The sequence below is a fragment of the Micromesistius poutassou genome (assembly GCF_964030765.1).
Source record: "Micromesistius poutassou genome assembly, chromosome: 16".
Lineage (NCBI taxonomy): Eukaryota > Metazoa > Chordata > Actinopteri > Gadiformes > Gadidae > Micromesistius > Micromesistius poutassou.
The window spans coordinates 9,211,502-9,227,757 of record NC_140286.1 but is presented as its reverse complement, the minus strand read 5'-3'; the positions used below and the strand labels follow the sequence as shown (position 1 = coordinate 9,227,757).

Below are 16,256 nucleotides of genomic sequence, written 5' to 3'. Positions count from 1 at the left end.
TGTGTGTGTGTGTGTGTGTGTGTGTGTGTGTGTGTGTGTGTGTTAAAACATTTATTATTGCTTCGAAGACGTTAAATGCCTAGGATCAATGTTGTTTCCTAGTCCAACCTCAGAAGTCAAAACCAAGTGTGCTTCTCTTCTTGGCCAGCAGATTTTGTCAGTGTGTCCCTCTGCGTCACCATGTCCAATCCATGTGGTCTAGACTCATTGCCCCTTTATGTGCCTCAACAGTAGGTGCTGCTGTGTAACTTGTAACCAATGAGTATTCTCAGGGTCTGCTTATGTTTATTCAGTAATCAATCGTTTTCATGGTCATTCTCTATGTTCCGCAAACATAAGAATCAAGGTCATCACAATGTAGGCCTATTGCAAAAGCAAATTTATCAGCCCATTTGTTTACCCATTCATTGTCAGCTGTAGAGTGTAATACACTGTAGTCAGTAGTCACGTGTACCATATTGTAGCGCATGAAGAATTAAAAAAACATTGCTAATCACAACATTGTTACACTCCAAATCCATACACATGTTATGCCTACTCTTGGTGAGTAATGTATATGTTAAGAGAAACAGAGACACAGTAGAAGTCATTAGTAAGTTAAAACATACTTGGATTACCTGAGTGAACTTTTTGTGCAATCCAACTACTGTTTCACCACTTCTGACCCTAGTCCTTGCAATGTTCAAGATTGTTCCCCAATTAGAGAACTTTTTTTTTTAAGCGTAATTATATTAGATTTGTCTTTTATTTGCAACTCTTAGCAAAGCTCTCAAAGCTGGCAAAGCTGTTTGAAATTCACAGGTTATTTTATGCAAAGTAAAACTTTTCCCAGTTAAGATAAAAAATCAAATAACCTTGTCTTGCCTCATGTTAGATTTATTTGTCCTTGCACTTGGTAGGTTTATGTGTCCTAAAGTTTAAACTTTGGAGGACTCAAAGAGAAAATCCAAAATAAACAAAAATGGGGGTGGTACTGACGCTGGTGGTGATGTCAGTGGTTCAGGGAGAGGATGGTGGGTGCAGATGATGGTGAGGGTTCACTGACAGTGGTCTCATTTATGCCTTATTTAAAGAAGCTCACCTTTCGGCAGGTGCAACCTGCAAAGAGGTATCAACACATGATGATCTGAGGGAGCTGGAGTTGGCTGAAGTCACTCATTGGCAAACCCTTCTATTCATGTGGCAGTACAATATCCAAACAGACTCACCTTTTATGAAGCCTATTGGTCTGGTTCTCTTTCGTACGCTCAAACACAGCAGCTTCGCCTCCCTGAACCAGCTGGGCAAGTTCTGTGCCTCTTGCTGTGAAAACGATCCTGAGGAAGTAATCAGAGCATGCTTTACAATAGTAGGGCAGGATAACTCTGCTACACTATCAATATTCTCTGGCCTTGTGCTCTCATTCTCAACAGCTTCAACATGGTTAGTCTCTTACTTTTGTGCGTTTTGTTTATTGGTTTTTCATAGAAAATGCTAGACAACATCCACATGTATGAATCTCCCCCTGCATACATTTCAGATCACACTCTTACGTGCCTAGTGCACCAAACACAATCCTGGAATTTCTTGTTGGGGTTGTGGCCATTATGAAACACAGAATTTAATCTATATTATTTTACTCTACACAACTGAATGGAGCTTCTAATCGTACTGATACTATAAAAGACAAATCCACTTATCCACTTTAAATCTCTTTAGGAAAATGTCAGTACTTGGCTTGGGTCTCCCCGGCTTTAACGCGCATCCTGCGGATGGTGAACTGGTTGGTGTTGAAGAAGGAGAACACAGAGTCACTCTCCCACTCCAGATTGACCCTGAGCAGCTCGCCCACCTCCACGTCCGAGGTGACCAGGAAGGATGCGGTGTGGTTGGTGCTCAACTCTACCCTGGGAGGGCAGGACACAGACCAAACACAAAGAATACTGTTCTGAAACTGATGTTGCAAAAACAAAGAAACCCTATAGGTTCTATTCCTGTGACATGAATCACATCACTTTAAGGGACATACATTACGTTGTAATGTGCATTAATGCAAGCAGCTGGGCGACGGCTAGTTGTTTTGGTAACCCTAACCTTCTACTTCTTGTTTATTTATACTATTAACAAATTTAACTTTGTATGCGTTGTAGGGAATTGAAACTTCAAGATGCATACATATCAACATGATAGTATCCAAAATTATGTGATACAGAACACAAAAAAAACATATATAAATCACAACAGATTTATTTGTGAATGCATCAACATCAAGGTCTTACAGAATGATGGGGATGTTCTCCTTGTCCCCCAGAGTTCCATGGAGAGACACCAGCAGAGGCTGCTGGCTGAATGTCAAGCTCTTCCAGCTGCACAGATGGACCTTGATCTGGTAGTGAAACACTGGGAAAACCCTTCTCCTCAGATTCAAGTCTCACAATAGAGATCGTCAAACTGCATTCGCTTCAGGCGTACACCAAATGAGTTACGTTGCTAGTCTAGATACACTGTGGACCTTTCAATTAGACTTCTTTTACCATCATAGATGAATATATTGATCAACCATCATCCTAAATACGTGTGTGTCTTATATTTGGGACTCATTTTACCTGGCAACCCACAAAAAGGGTGTTTTTGGGGCAGGGTTATTCATTTTCAAAATCGTGCCTCTCTTCTGCACAACTGTCCAATGTGACCCGCCATACCTTTAACTGTGCCAGCGCAGCGCTACCTTTGAAGGGCGTCCTGTCTGTGGTCTTGAGGTACATCTTGGCGGCCCTGGTGGTGCGCTGCAGGTGGGCGCCATAGCCCAGCATGTTGCAGCGGTTCTTGCGGCAGCTCAGACACTGACCCCGGTCGAAGGCGTCCTTGGAGCTGCAGCGGTACGCCACACTCTGCTGCTCCCGGTTCACCAGCGAGTCGATGAACAGGTGCACCGAGCGCTCGTGCGCACAGCCCATGATCAGGCCCAACTCTGAAGAAGGGGGGAAGAGAGGGGAAAAAGAAGAAGAAGAAGAAGAAGAAGAGACAATGATGCCATCAGACTGTGTCGAGGGTGTCTTCTTTTGTTGATTTCTTCTGCTGATTAAATGGATAATAGAAGACGTTATCAATGGCAAACCCGCCTCAAAGTGACCCGCCTCAAGTAACATACTTTTGGACTAGTTGTGACTCTTATGACCTTAATGTTATTCTGAGACCATTTTCCAAGTTTGTTAATCATTGCAATGTTACACATTATATTATTACTGTAAAAGATGATGAAGGTAACATGTAAAAGTTACATCTTACAAGCAATTAGTTAGAAATGGCCTAGCCACCCATTAGCTATTTATGAGTGAAATGCACTGTGAGTATGTTTGCAAGTGTGTCTGTCTTTGCATGAGGCAATTAAGACTTCAGACCGCTCCCAGCTAAATTCTGACCAATCGGGGCATCTCTTCCCTGATTGGTTCAGGGGTATCCATCTTGCATGTTAATCAAAGGTGCGTGAATGCAACAACACTTGGTTCAACGGTGCTGAAACGTAGGGATGGAGCAGAGTGGGAGGGGACGTTTTTTGTTATGGCTCGCTCAGCAGACAGCGGTTCTGAAGGGATGATTATGGTTCAAGGTCGACCCAACGCAAGGACCACGCAGACGCAAACCTGTGTTGGTTAGCGGACCAATCACAGCCCTTGCTGCTGCGTCGCCTCGACGCAAAGTTAACATTTTTGGGAGGCGCACGTCAGGCCCTTGCGGTGGACCCGCAAAGGCGTAATGGGTCCATAAACCCCCTTGCGCTGCGTCGACGTGGAACCATACCTAAGCCTTAAGTGTCCATTAAGCATAGCATGCTGGGAGCCTTACGAGGACAGGTCCCTCTCTCGACGTACTCTTGAGGCCGAAGGTGGCCATCATCTGCAGGGTGTGCTGCAGAGTGCAGCCGGGCTGGTCCATGCCCCCATTGGGGTAGATGTCCACGTGTCCCACTGGCCTTTGGATGCCGATGCTGAAGTCGGGGCTCCCCTTGGTGTTGGTGTGGACGACGTCCACGAAGATGGCATCATCGGGGGACAGGCGGCGCAGCTCGTCGGCGTACTCGAAGTGAGGGCCCGCGGGGTCCATGCCTGCAGGCCAGGCGGGGGAGAGGGAGGGGGGGGTGGGGGAGACAACAACAACAAGGGGATAGAGATGGGACTTGTGAAGTGGTCAACACATAATAGGATTTCAGTGCAAGGGTGGACAGGGCTGCCGTTGTATTCCTAAAGAGTTGACCCTGGGTGTAGCAGACAGCTCAGTTCTCCACCCTGTCGCCGAGCCAAAACAATTTAAACTTTGATCCTAGTTGAAGCTGAGCTCTCGAAGCAGGTCTATTCAGATAACAGCTTTATTCAACATTGTCAAATCAACGGTTTACTTAATCTCTAACCCTAAATACGTCTGTTTGAAATACATAATGGTTTATGAGTTAAAAACGCCAAACCCCACCTGTTATCCTGTAAATTTTGCTGTAGGCGAGGTTTCCTGCGACCCCAGCCACATGTGCCCCCAGACTGAAGCCCAGCAGATGGAGTTTGGAGAGATCATATTTCACATCAAGCTGCATGTGGGTAGACACACAAATGAGACTAATTTGTTTACGTTGGTGACATTGGTTCAGTGACAAATCCAAGGCTCAGATGTAAAGAAATAAGGTGAATTTGACCATTGGAAACTATGAAATTATCACAATACAAATGTATATTTTCAGAGATATGAGCATGTAATGTTTTTTTACACAAAGTATAGGTGACGTAACTGTGTTCTAGAACAAAAGGCCATGTAGCGAGCCAGTCGGCCGTTTCACAATCCTTAATTTTGAAAAGGACCTGCATTTGTTTCCGATTCTAAATCAATCTGGGTGTGTGGTCTGCATGAGATCTCACCCACCTCTAACCAGTTGATCAGCGCCGCCACATCTCGCCCTGCCAGCTGAGTGTGCTGTGCAGCGTTGGGGTAGTGGTGCTGAGCGAGGTTCAGCCAGTCCACCACGATGACGTTTGCACTGGGCTCTCTCTCCAGCAGGGCAGAGACCAGCTGGGACATCCAGCCCTCAAATATTCCCGCCACCTGAAACGTGAAGGACAGCACAGGGACTTTACCATATTATACCTTGTTTAGAGTGATTTTTTTTCTTATTACAAACATATAAATGCGTATTATAATTATAAAACAAACATAAATGATAGATATAGAAGAACTTGATAAGGATAAAAAAATCTTTAGAAATAGGATAAATGACCTATTTCAGCTATGTTGCAGCAACAGAAAAAGCTTTTAAGGTTACCGACCGACCAGCCATGGATGATAGCAAATGTTTGTGCTGTAATGTTGAAACCACACTCGGTGATTGACTCCTGCATGCCGGGCAGAATGTAACACACATCTTCTTCTGGCTCTTCGGCTGTGCGCAACGAGAACTTCGTTTCAAGGTAACCGTAGTCCACGAACCATCGTGTGGTATTGCCTGCATCATGCCAGGGGAAAACGGTGCATATATGAGCACGCTGTTAGACATTCCTCAAGCCCAAAACACCACAATCTTAAAAAAAAGGGTTAAATAAAAAAAAAAAATAGGTCAAATTCTAAGCAAGGTTGTTTGAAAAGTTGCACTTTTTATTTTGGAATTCATCAAGAAAAAAAAAAGAAAAATCATTAACTATTCGACTTACTTGTGGATGTAGAATTGGTGTTGTAAAACAAAGCCGCACATGACTTTAGGCATATTGCAATATTAAGCAAACACAACCAAATCAAACGTTTTACCTGCATAATCCAATGTAATTAATTCTGATACGCTGTTCTATAATGATTAAAGAAGTGATCTTATTCAACTGTCTGTTGGTAGGCTACCTTTATGTGGGGTAAAGACCATGCACACGACAACGAACCTATCCTGATATCTGAGGGCGGGGCAAATTTTTACTAAACCAGGACCAAAATGTAAAAAAAAAAAAAAAAATCAACAGTTTTCATTACAGCTCATCATAATGTTATGAGACTGTCCATTATAACATGTTAACTATTGATGGTGGTCCAAATCAGATAAGTGAATTGATTTTGTGCCGCAAAATGGTTTTGTGTATTGATCAGTTGAGTTGAAGTCACTCTGCATGGGGTTAGCATGGGGTTTCAAGGGTCACAAACTGGTACACATTGTATATCAATCTGAGGACAAATGTTCCACCTGCTTCTATTTTGAACTGCCAGGCTGGGTTCAACGGCCCAACATGGCATCATTTGTGCTTTGATACCTTCTGCTGACTATATGTTTTAATCCCTGTGTTCAGCACTGAATGGCCCTACAGAAGGGCCCGTAAGAAAAGGCCTTTGGCCACACCTTAACATAACCCCAATACAATGAATAAGAAGAGCTCTTGACTTAATCACAATACATACAATGAGGGCTGCTATGTGTGTTTGCTTTCAAAGCACACAAGCGGGCTATGGATCAACTAAGAGTAGGCAATACATTGACATAGTGTGCGTGTGTGTGTGTGTGTGTCTGTGTGTATGTGTGTTTGTGCGTGCGTGTTTTATGCATACATTTGTGTGTCTGTGCTCAAAGATTTGGGCTCCAGATTCAATCAATGATATGTTAATGTTACAAATAGTGTAACAAAACGTAAACGCAACAAAACGCAACAATGTGCATTTACAAAAAGTGCATCAAAACGAACATCAACAATGTAAAAAGCAGCGTAAACTCTGCTTTTTCTTCCTCAAGAGTCGGTTTCTTAAGCCATGAACCATTGCAGAGCATTGCCCTCCACCAATGTCCATAAGCACCTTCTGAATTACCTCAAAAGTGTACCTAAGGCCTCTGGGGTAGTCAATGTTGAGGGCAAAGAGCAGACCCATCAGCAGTGCCACAGCAGTTGGAAAGTCACTGAGGCTTGGAAAGATGATTTCTTCCTCGAGGACCACTGTGAAACAGACCCAATCATTAATCTGTTCCACCATAAGCATACCGACTGCCATTCCCTTTGTCCAGTCCTCCTCTGCATCTGTGAGCTACACAAAGTGGACAAATATGTCAAAAAATATGAACCTTTATTGATACCCATGGGGAAATCCAGGTGTCATAGCAGCAACAGCAGTAAGCATGAAACACAGGATAGATTAGTAACCTCAGTAGATACTTGTCAAGGCCAGCGAAGAGGGAGCCTTTCAGGTCAACAGACGTAAGGCGAGCAAACTCTGCTTCAATCTAGGCAGAAAACAAGCAAAGGAACACAAGTGATTGGCTGTTAATTCAATTACATCACTGTTGTTGCATGAAACATTTTTTTTAATTTTTTAAAATCAATGTATGCTTTAGTCAGTATACCAAATTATTCATGACTGATATTAACTATTCTTAAATAAATTATCTAGCAAATCAGTTTCAAATCTGATCCTCCTAACCTCATCTGAAATAGAAAAATACTTTTACCTGACGTTCAGAGAACAGTTCTGGCCATCTTGCTCTGACGTCGGCCACAGATGGCTCATCCTCCACAATTTGTTTTCTCCGTAAAGAAAAAGGTGCTGGTCATCATTTTTTTTATTTGCTGCCAATCAATTTTCCTCTTCTTCATTTCGGTGACCATCTCCGTTCTTTCCTCTTCAAGGGAACGTTGTGTTTTTCCCTCAGGGATGTCTGGCAGGAAATTGACTTCAGATTTTCTGGCCCTCTTAAGTTTTCCTTTCCCAGGTGTACCTGGAGAGCGTGAGTTTATCTTGAGCTCTGGGCATCCAGTCAATTGTAGCTTCTGTCTGAAGTTACCCATTTTAAACTTCAAACTAAATTTCCAACAGTACCAACCACTGATCGACCCTGATTCCCTCAGACATGGATGTTTTTCGACAAGAGCTTGTGACACCAAATCATATTCCTCACGTGTTGGGTATGGGTTGTAGACATAGATGGCTTCTGCTATTTTTATCCAAAATGTCCGATTTTGTGTCTTTGGAGACGTCAAGAAGGGTTCCATCTTCATAGAAGGCTTCATTTCCGTGCCTCAACTTAAGTTCCACATCAAATGAAAAAGTAGGGATGTTAAATGGCTGTGGCAGCTGACGAGGACGACTGGCAGAGGGGCTGTGGCTTTCCTCAGAGGATGTGGTTAGGCTTGCCGTGTCCAAGGTTGAGTCTGTGTGATAGGATTCAAGATTCTTGCTGTAGACTTTCAAAGTCACTTTGTCCTTAGGCAGCTCTGACATGCAACTCAAGTTGCAAAGCTCATTATCGAACTCTGAATCTTGGAACTGCACCACCAAGTCACCTTCCAGTCCAAGCTTGTCTTTTAGCATCAAGTGAAGGCCATTAACAGTCTCTGGCATGTTGTCAATGGTTATCCTCCGGATGTCATCTTGGCTAAGGATGCAACAATTTTTTTTTTACAAAAATGGTTGTGTCATGATCAAATATTATAGGTACGCCTATGCATATCATACGAGTAACTTCAAATTGAAATCAAATTTTCAATTGCACCTTTGCAGTAGAAGAGTGGATTTTTGTGGTGGATTATAAATTGAATATCTTATTTAAACCCTATGTAATACTGAAAATAGGTTTTCAATTTTGTCTATTTTGGCAGCAAAACTTAAGGTGGAGTCAGCAATTCTGGAGAACGCTTGTTCTCAAAATCAGTGAATATCTCAATATCACAAATCCAGTGGTAATACACAGCCTAGGCTCTGTAAACTGGCATGTTGCTAGCTATGGTGGCGAATATATGGTGAATATTATAGTGAAGTATAAAACAATCTAAACTGTATTAAATCTCTGTGTAAAGATCAGGCTTCAGGGCAACAGTCTGACAGCTTGCATGAAAATAAGCATGATATATACCATAATACCACCTTTATAAAAGTGTTGCGTTGCACCCCCCCCACCTTAACTAACACATTTTCTGCGGGAAACCCTGGATTTTGACAACAAGCGTTCTCCAGAAGCCCTGACACGACACCTTTAAGGGGAAAGTACCGCACACGTCTCGTTTTTCGCATATTTATTAAATGAACGGCAACGTTTTGGCAATCAGACCATCATCAGGCATGCCTGATGTGATTATGATGACCAAAATGTTACCTTTCATGGAATGAATAAGCTAGAAAACAAGACCAGAGATCATTTTGAATGTTTATTTTGGCAATGAAAGATGAGCTATAGAAAAGTATAAAACATAAGGTAGTCTTATAATCAAAACAGGCTTCAGGGTTAGTTCAGGGTTAATGCACAATTATAATTATCCACAAGACAATCAGCAAAATTATTACCTCAGTGCAGTAGGGATGCCTTGGGAGAAACCAGGTGTCTTCCTTGCATGGTGTAGGCTGACAGGGGGGCGTAGTGGTTCAGCTCTGCAGGTTCAGCCACAGCAAGTTGGAGATCATCAGTGCTGCAAACTTCAAAACATCTAAAATGGTCCAGGTACCAGGTAGAGAAAGGTTGACGAATAAAGAATGCCTTGTTGTCCACTACCACAATGTACAGGATTTGACAGAAATCAGGGAGTCCACTTGTGCTTCCAAATGATACAAACATTCCCTTTACATATTTTGTCCCATGTATAAAGGCTGTTGTGGCAAGTGATACCGGGTTGGGTGGTCAGATGACTGAATTTGTGCTGAATAGCTTGTTTGACTAAGGTATTCAAGGGAACTGTATGTTGCTCTTTCTACTTCCACTGCTGGCTTGTACAGGCATGGCATGTCAAAAAAGTATGCCAACATAAGTTGGTGTTTGTTGGCCAAGGACAAAAAAAATTTCTTAAAGTTATTTAGATCCCGGGCAGCTTTCTTGAAGAAGCTATGTTTAGCTTCAAAGCGAAATGTCCAGAAGTCCACCACGGGTCCGATAATGTTCAAGAAAATGATGTTTGGGTTTGAGTTTCACATCAGGAAACACTTCAATTAAAAGTTTCCTATGTTCAAAGATCTTTGCTTCCAAGTAAGAGAGGCTTTCTTCTATGAAACTGGACGATACCAAGATTTCAACAATGTCTTTTAGTTCGAGAATCACAGACCAAGCGTTATCATTTTCAGGAACAACCTCACCAATAATTAATGGCAACAACCTTAACAGAGTCCAATTCTCATGGCCATTCCCTCCTATTGTTCAGACCAAATGAAAATTTACTGGAATTTTCTGAGGACAATTGGTTTTGTCTGAAAACGTACAAGGGAAGTGCTGTATGGCAGTATTTAAATGATCTACAGTGAAATATTTATTTTCAATTATTTTTTTCAAACACAAACACAGCTCAAAAGGTACAATGCCTTCCAAAAGATTGTGCAAAAAGTCAGGTGGAAAACATGTGATGCAAAGAAAGTACTGTAGTTCATTTAGAACACAGTCCCTTTTTACCCCATTCACACTTTTCAAAGTCACATTGTCCTTAAGCTCAGAGAGGTCTAGGTTATGTGACTCTTTTGTTCTCAATACAAATGCATTACTTCTTACAGAACAAGTTTGAATATCTTTTTGACCTGCAAGGCAAAATCTGCAAAACTTGTCCACATTAAATGATTCTTGAAAGCCAGCAAAAGAATGTGCCCCCAAATTATCTGATGAAATGTATAGTAATGTGCCTCTGACACTAGTTCCTAATCTGTTGATGTAAATTCCTTTCCTCCTCCATTTTCAAGCAATTTTAGGTCTCTCAGCAATGGTTGAACAATTGGACTGTAACCAAATGTTTTAACATCTTGACTTTTGCATAGGGCAGCCAGATATATAGTAGATAAGGATGATCTGTCTTTTACAGGTAAATTAGCAATTACCCAATAGATGGCACACAATTTATATTTTTTCTTGAGGTCCCTAAAGGATTACAGACTTCAAAATCATCAATATACAAGCCCAGAAAAATACTTAGATCTTCACCAGAAATAAGTGGATTTTCCTTGCAGTATGATGCATCAGAAAAAGATTCATAATGGCCAGATTGTAATTTTTTGTCTTTCTTCTAAAAGTCTGTCAAGTACATCACCCCTATTCAACAATACTTGAAGAACACCCAAGATTGACACATAAACAAATGTTCGTTTTGATGAGAAATCTAAAACAAATTCAACTGGGTTAATAACACTGAAGTTCTCTTTGAAAAACGATAACCTTCTTTTGTCAGTTCCCAAAGACCCACCTTCTGAAAGACAGCTAAAATTATTAGCCTGGCACAAAGTATCTTTAACTATATTTAAAGTGCTTTCATCAATGGTACAACCATGCTGCCTCAACCATGCTTTATCAAGAGTATTTTTGTTTAGCTCACCAACTAAAACACCAATATCCCTAAATTCTGTAACTATTTGCTGAACTGCTGTCTTTGAGACATGCAAAACAGTTTGCAATCGCAGAAGTAAAGATGCAAGTCTAGCCTGAACTGTATCAGTGTTAACTTCATGCTCGGTTATATTCTCAACCCCAGAAAATTCAGCATCACTGATATCTGACTGCACTTGATCAACCAGGTGCTCCTCATTTACATTTGTTTGAATAACAAGCTCAGATTTCAATTCTTGCAGTGTGACATTGTTATGAAATCGACTTTTGTGTGAAGTAACAGTCTCTTTGCTTTTAAGATGTTTCCCAAGATGAGAGAAATACAGTTTTATAGTCACTGGTTCATTGAAATCACATAACTGACTTAATTTTAAAGTTTAAATGTCCCATAGGTTCATGCTCATGCACGGAAGAGGTTGCTGCCCACGTGAACGCGCACAGATTTTGCACTACTCAGCTTTCCCCATGTTGAAACTTTCGGCGGCAGCAACAGCAGCCGCATATAAAAAAAAACCGCCTGGCCCTTCACACCGCACTGAACACTCCGGCAGCGAGGCGGTTATCAGGGCGGTTGCCGCGCGGTGGTGTGCAAGCACCTTAAGGGTGAGCACAATAAACACCTGAATGTGACCTAATTTTAGGGCTGGGTATTGTTAAGAATCTCACGATTCGATTCGATTTCGATTCGGTAGGCCACGATTCGATTCGATATCGATTCGATTCGATATTGTTTGAAATGCTTTGATATCGATTCAGTATCAAGTAGAAATACACAAAAGATAATTTTTTTTATTATTATTTATTTTGTTTCATCCCCTAACTCGGGAGTAATAAAACATTAGCTCAATAATACCAGTACATGGTGCAAAAGTAAGACAGTGCTGTATTAGCACTAAACTAAAGTGCATGTAACTTAAATTATGTATATATTTCCACTTGGAAACTGTAAATAAATAACTCACAGCATTTGGGGGAAAAAAACAAAATATGAAAATATAAAATCAGCACAATAATACCAGTATGGTATACAAAAGTTTAAAAAAATATATGGCAGTGCTGTATTAAATATAATGTATTTATACTTAAATCATGTACAGTATTTCTTTCTTTCTTCTGAGCTAACAGTAACATGGCATCCTTGAACAATAACACATAAGACCCAGGTGCCTTAATATCTGGTTACAAACTAGATGTGTATACAAGTAAAACATCAGCACAATAATAAAACCAGTACAAGAGTAAACAGATAAATGTGCTGTATTACATGAAATGCAATCTACTGTAGGCCTATGTAAACTTAATTAATGTGATTTCTTCTGAGCTCACATGTTTGAACAATAACTTATAAGAACCAGGTGCCTAATTTCTGGTTACATATGTGCACAAATAAAGAATCAGCACAATACCGTAACACCGGTATAAGATGTACAAAAGTAAAAAATAAAATAAAAATAACTGTGCTGTATAAAATGTAATGGAGGCCTATGTAAACTTAAATCATGTTTGTTTTTTCTTTTATTCACATAACGCAGAAGTATCAGGTTCCTTCTGGTTACATTTTGTACAGATTTTTGTTGAGGAAAATCAGCTGGTCTACGTGGTCTGGATGAAGTGCACTCCTTTGGGCCGTGACAATGTCACCAGCTGTAGAGAAAATCCTCTCAGATGGAACACTTGTTCCGGGGATACATAGGTACCGTTTTGCTTGGCATGACAACAGGGGGTATTCCCCCTCATGTTCTCTCCACCACTGGAGTGGATTGGTGGAGAGTGGCAGCGGCTTTACTTGTTTGTATCTCATGACCTCATCCAGAGCTTTGTCGCTTGTGCTTCTGGACACTACTACTGGAGTATATGTGTTCCCCAGGAGATCAGCCAAAGCACAGGAGTCTCTTGCTTTTTTTGATGGGGGTCCACAGTCATCAGCTGGCTCTTCTTCCTGCTCCAGCACGTCATCTGCTGCACTTTCTGCTGCATTTATTGGCCCACCCTGTTGTAAAAGGAAATAAATTGCATTGAAATGAAGAAGCTTTATATTTCAATAGTTATACAGTTAGTTTTAAATCCATTGTGGGAGTATGTATGATAGAAGCAAAATTATCAATAAAATAAAATGTGCCAGGCGTTCAAATAATTTCAGACCTGACTGCATAAGACAATAGTGGTGAGATTGGCGAAGATTTCCTCACGCTCATCGTCAGACAGAAAAGGCAGGGCCTTGAAGCGTGGGTCCACAGCAGAAGCTAGGAGGAGTTCATCCTTCAGGCCCATGTACCTTGAAAATAAAGAGAAATTAATTGATTTTATTACAATAAATATATTTTCCCCTCATAATCATGAAATTCCAATTAAAATTAGTTTGTAGTGTATATACTGTAAAAAACAAAACAAAAAAACAAACAGACTGAATAAAAACAGGCCTAACAATGTCATGATGATGTAGAACAATAAATACCTTTTCTGGAGATCCTGGTGCACAGCAGATTTAATCTCCTTCACCATCCCAGAGTCACCGGGGGTCAGTTGCATTTCCTCCAGAAGTTTTGCTCTCAGGGGTGCAATGACAGACAGAGTAGGGGTACCTTCCTGAGACATCACCAAGGTGGCTTTCTTCAGTGGCTTCAGAGCCTGTGCGACATCCTCTGCTGCTGTTATGTCTGCCTCTGTAAGGGTGCACAGGTCCTTGTCCTGTTTTCGTACTTCAGGGGAAAGTAGAGCAGCAGACACAGCTGGTTGCTGCTCCAAAAATCTTTCCAGCATTTCTAATGCGCTGTTCCAACGCGTTGGTACATCCGTCACTAGTTTATGCTGTGGGAGATCCAGCAACTTCTGTTTTCTCTTGAGTGCATGACTGGCTAGCGAGCTTCGGTGAAAATAGGCGGAGATTCGCCTCACTCTGCCGAGAAGCCGTGAGACCGCAGGGATTTTAAGAGCAGCCTGAGAAGCTAAGTTGAGTACGTGGGCAAAGCAGCCAACATGCAAACACTCAATGAGACTGACAGCAAGCAGCATATTTGCAGCATTATCTGTGACGATTGCCGGCACTTTATCCTCCAACCCCCATTCATTCATTGCCTCCTTCAACAGGTTCGCTATATTGCTCCCTGTGTGGCTTTCATGCAGGGCTCTAGTCTGCAGAACATTTGACACTAGTGCCCACTCGTTTGAAATGAAATGCGAGGTAATGGTTACGTAGGAGTCCGTCGCCCTCGACGTCCAACCATCACATGTGAGAGCCACTCTCTCTGTCGATTTCAACAACTCCAAAACCGCAGACTTTTTCTCTTCGTACAGCTTCGGGACGGCGACTTCTGTCATATGTTTGCGTGTTGGTATGGCGTATCGTGGTTCGAGCGTGTTTACCATCTTCTTAAAACCCTCGTTTTCGATGACACTGTACGGCCGCAGGTCCTTGCATATGAAGACAGCCACTGACTCTGTTATCTTCTGTGCGCGGGCAGAACCTGGCGCCAGTTTGCACATAAGGGCTCTGTCGAGTTGTGTTTGTTTTGAATCCGCGGATTTAGCCATGGGTTGCTGCAGAACGTCTGCATGGTGTCGGCTCAGGTGATTCCGCAGGTTCGTCGTGTTGCTACAATATTTCAGAACCGCCTGGCAAATTTTGCACACCACCTTACTTTTATCTCTTTCTTGTGTTCCAGGTTTACACGGGAATACAAAATGAATCCACACGTCTGCTTTGTGGTTTGAAGGTGCTGGCTTAACGCTGCTGCTGCTACTCACTCCGGTCGCCATATTGTTATGGTTTGATTTAGTGCGGCCGCCGTCCGTACAGCGCGAATCACACGAGGATGTTGCTCACAGCGCCCCCACTGGCCAGGGCTTGAATCGATTCATAAGATTGCTGAATCGATATCGAATTGCAGGGAAAATAATTGCAATGCATTGCTGAATCGATATTTTTACCCAGCCCTACCTAATTTAATTTAAAACACACACAGTTTGGCGCTGGCTCTCCACAAAAATGTGGCGCGCATCAAGCCTTGTGCGTTTTCACCCAAAAAATGGATGGGGCCTACATGACAGGTCTGAAGGCCCTCCCTCGCCCCTTACTATTGGACAGGCAAGCATTGCTTTTAGCATTTAGCTTCTACCGGGAGTACACCCTGATGTAGCAAGCACCTAGACTCTAGCCATATAAACGGGGTCCCCACAGACAAACGCCCGCTATATATAGTCCATGGGCCAGACCAGATTTTGGTACCACTCAGAGTGGCAAAGTCTAGTAACATTTTTTGAAAAGGTACATGTCCATAGATGATATTTTGGTATGATAACCCATCCTAAGTGGTAGCTTTTTGACAGTTATCAGCTCATAAAGTTATCAACCCCCTGCAAAAAATAGGCCTCTAAACGCCGGGGGCATATTTTGTTTTGTGCTCATTTTCAGAACTTTACTCATATGTTATGAGGGCATGTTTGGTAGCATTTTAAAGTGTACAATCCTAGCTTTCATTTAGACCTAGTTTTGGGCCTATCTAAAAAATATAAAGGTCACATGGTCAAAGGTCAAACTGTCTCAACAACATTTTTTCCACTATTTTCGCCTAAACTGTAGTCTTTTTTATAGCACTGTGAAATGTAGGAACAGCACTGACACAAATAACAAAAACTGAAATACTCACAGGACTGTAACAATTCAGGAAATGTTTAATCTTCCCATAATATCCTGCTATGAGGGAGGATATGGGTCTTTAAGTGGAACATGGGCCCAGGCGAGAATTGACAATAACTGCTAATTATTTGGTATTTGTCACAGAGTTTTTATTTAGATTTGCCCTAATCATCACATCCATCATCATCATAGTCCACAGTGAAGGCAACTTCTTCATCCTCCTCCACCCTCTGATTTGTGCATTTTTGAAGTTTGCACATTTCTGTGCACTTGAAGTTGTTGGCGAGGCATGAGCAGCCTGGAAGCCTACAGGTCTTTACACACTTGCAGGCCATGAGCTCCAAGACAGCC

At 41.9% G+C, this 16,256-nt stretch overlaps 1 protein-coding gene across 1 annotated transcript; it reads right to left on the bottom strand.

The window, feature by feature from the left end:
- Positions 1–265: 265 nt before the first annotated feature.
- On the bottom strand, positions 266–5,857 carry LOC311361112 (lipoprotein lipase-like). Its single transcript, XM_084481306.1, has 10 exons — positions 5,670–5,857; positions 5,289–5,464; positions 4,888–5,067; positions 4,447–4,558; positions 3,852–4,085; positions 2,708–2,950; positions 2,259–2,379; positions 1,713–1,886; positions 1,209–1,316; positions 266–1,098 (listed from the first exon to the last, which is right to left on the bottom strand). Exons 1-10 carry the CDS (start codon positions 5,767–5,769, stop codon positions 1,068–1,070), a joined length of 1,479 nt encoding a protein of 492 aa, XP_084337432.1. The 5' UTR covers positions 5,770–5,857; the 3' UTR covers positions 266–1,067.
- Positions 5,858–16,256: the final 10,399 nt, after the last annotated feature.

Excerpts from the sequence above, each read along its gene's own strand:
- LOC311361112 (XM_084481306.1), bottom strand. The coding sequence starts at position 5,769 with ATGCAGGTAAAACGTTTGATTTGGTTGTGTTTGCTTAATATTGCAATA. Across the intron at positions 4,559-4,887 it reads CGCTGATCAACTGGTTAGAG|CTTGATGTGAAATATGATCT; the intron begins GTGGGTGAGATC and ends ACCCACATGCAG. Across the intron at positions 2,380-2,707 it reads AGACAGGACGCCCTTCAAAG|TGTTTCACTACCAGATCAAG; the intron begins GTAGCGCTGCGC and ends GGGTTTTCCCAG.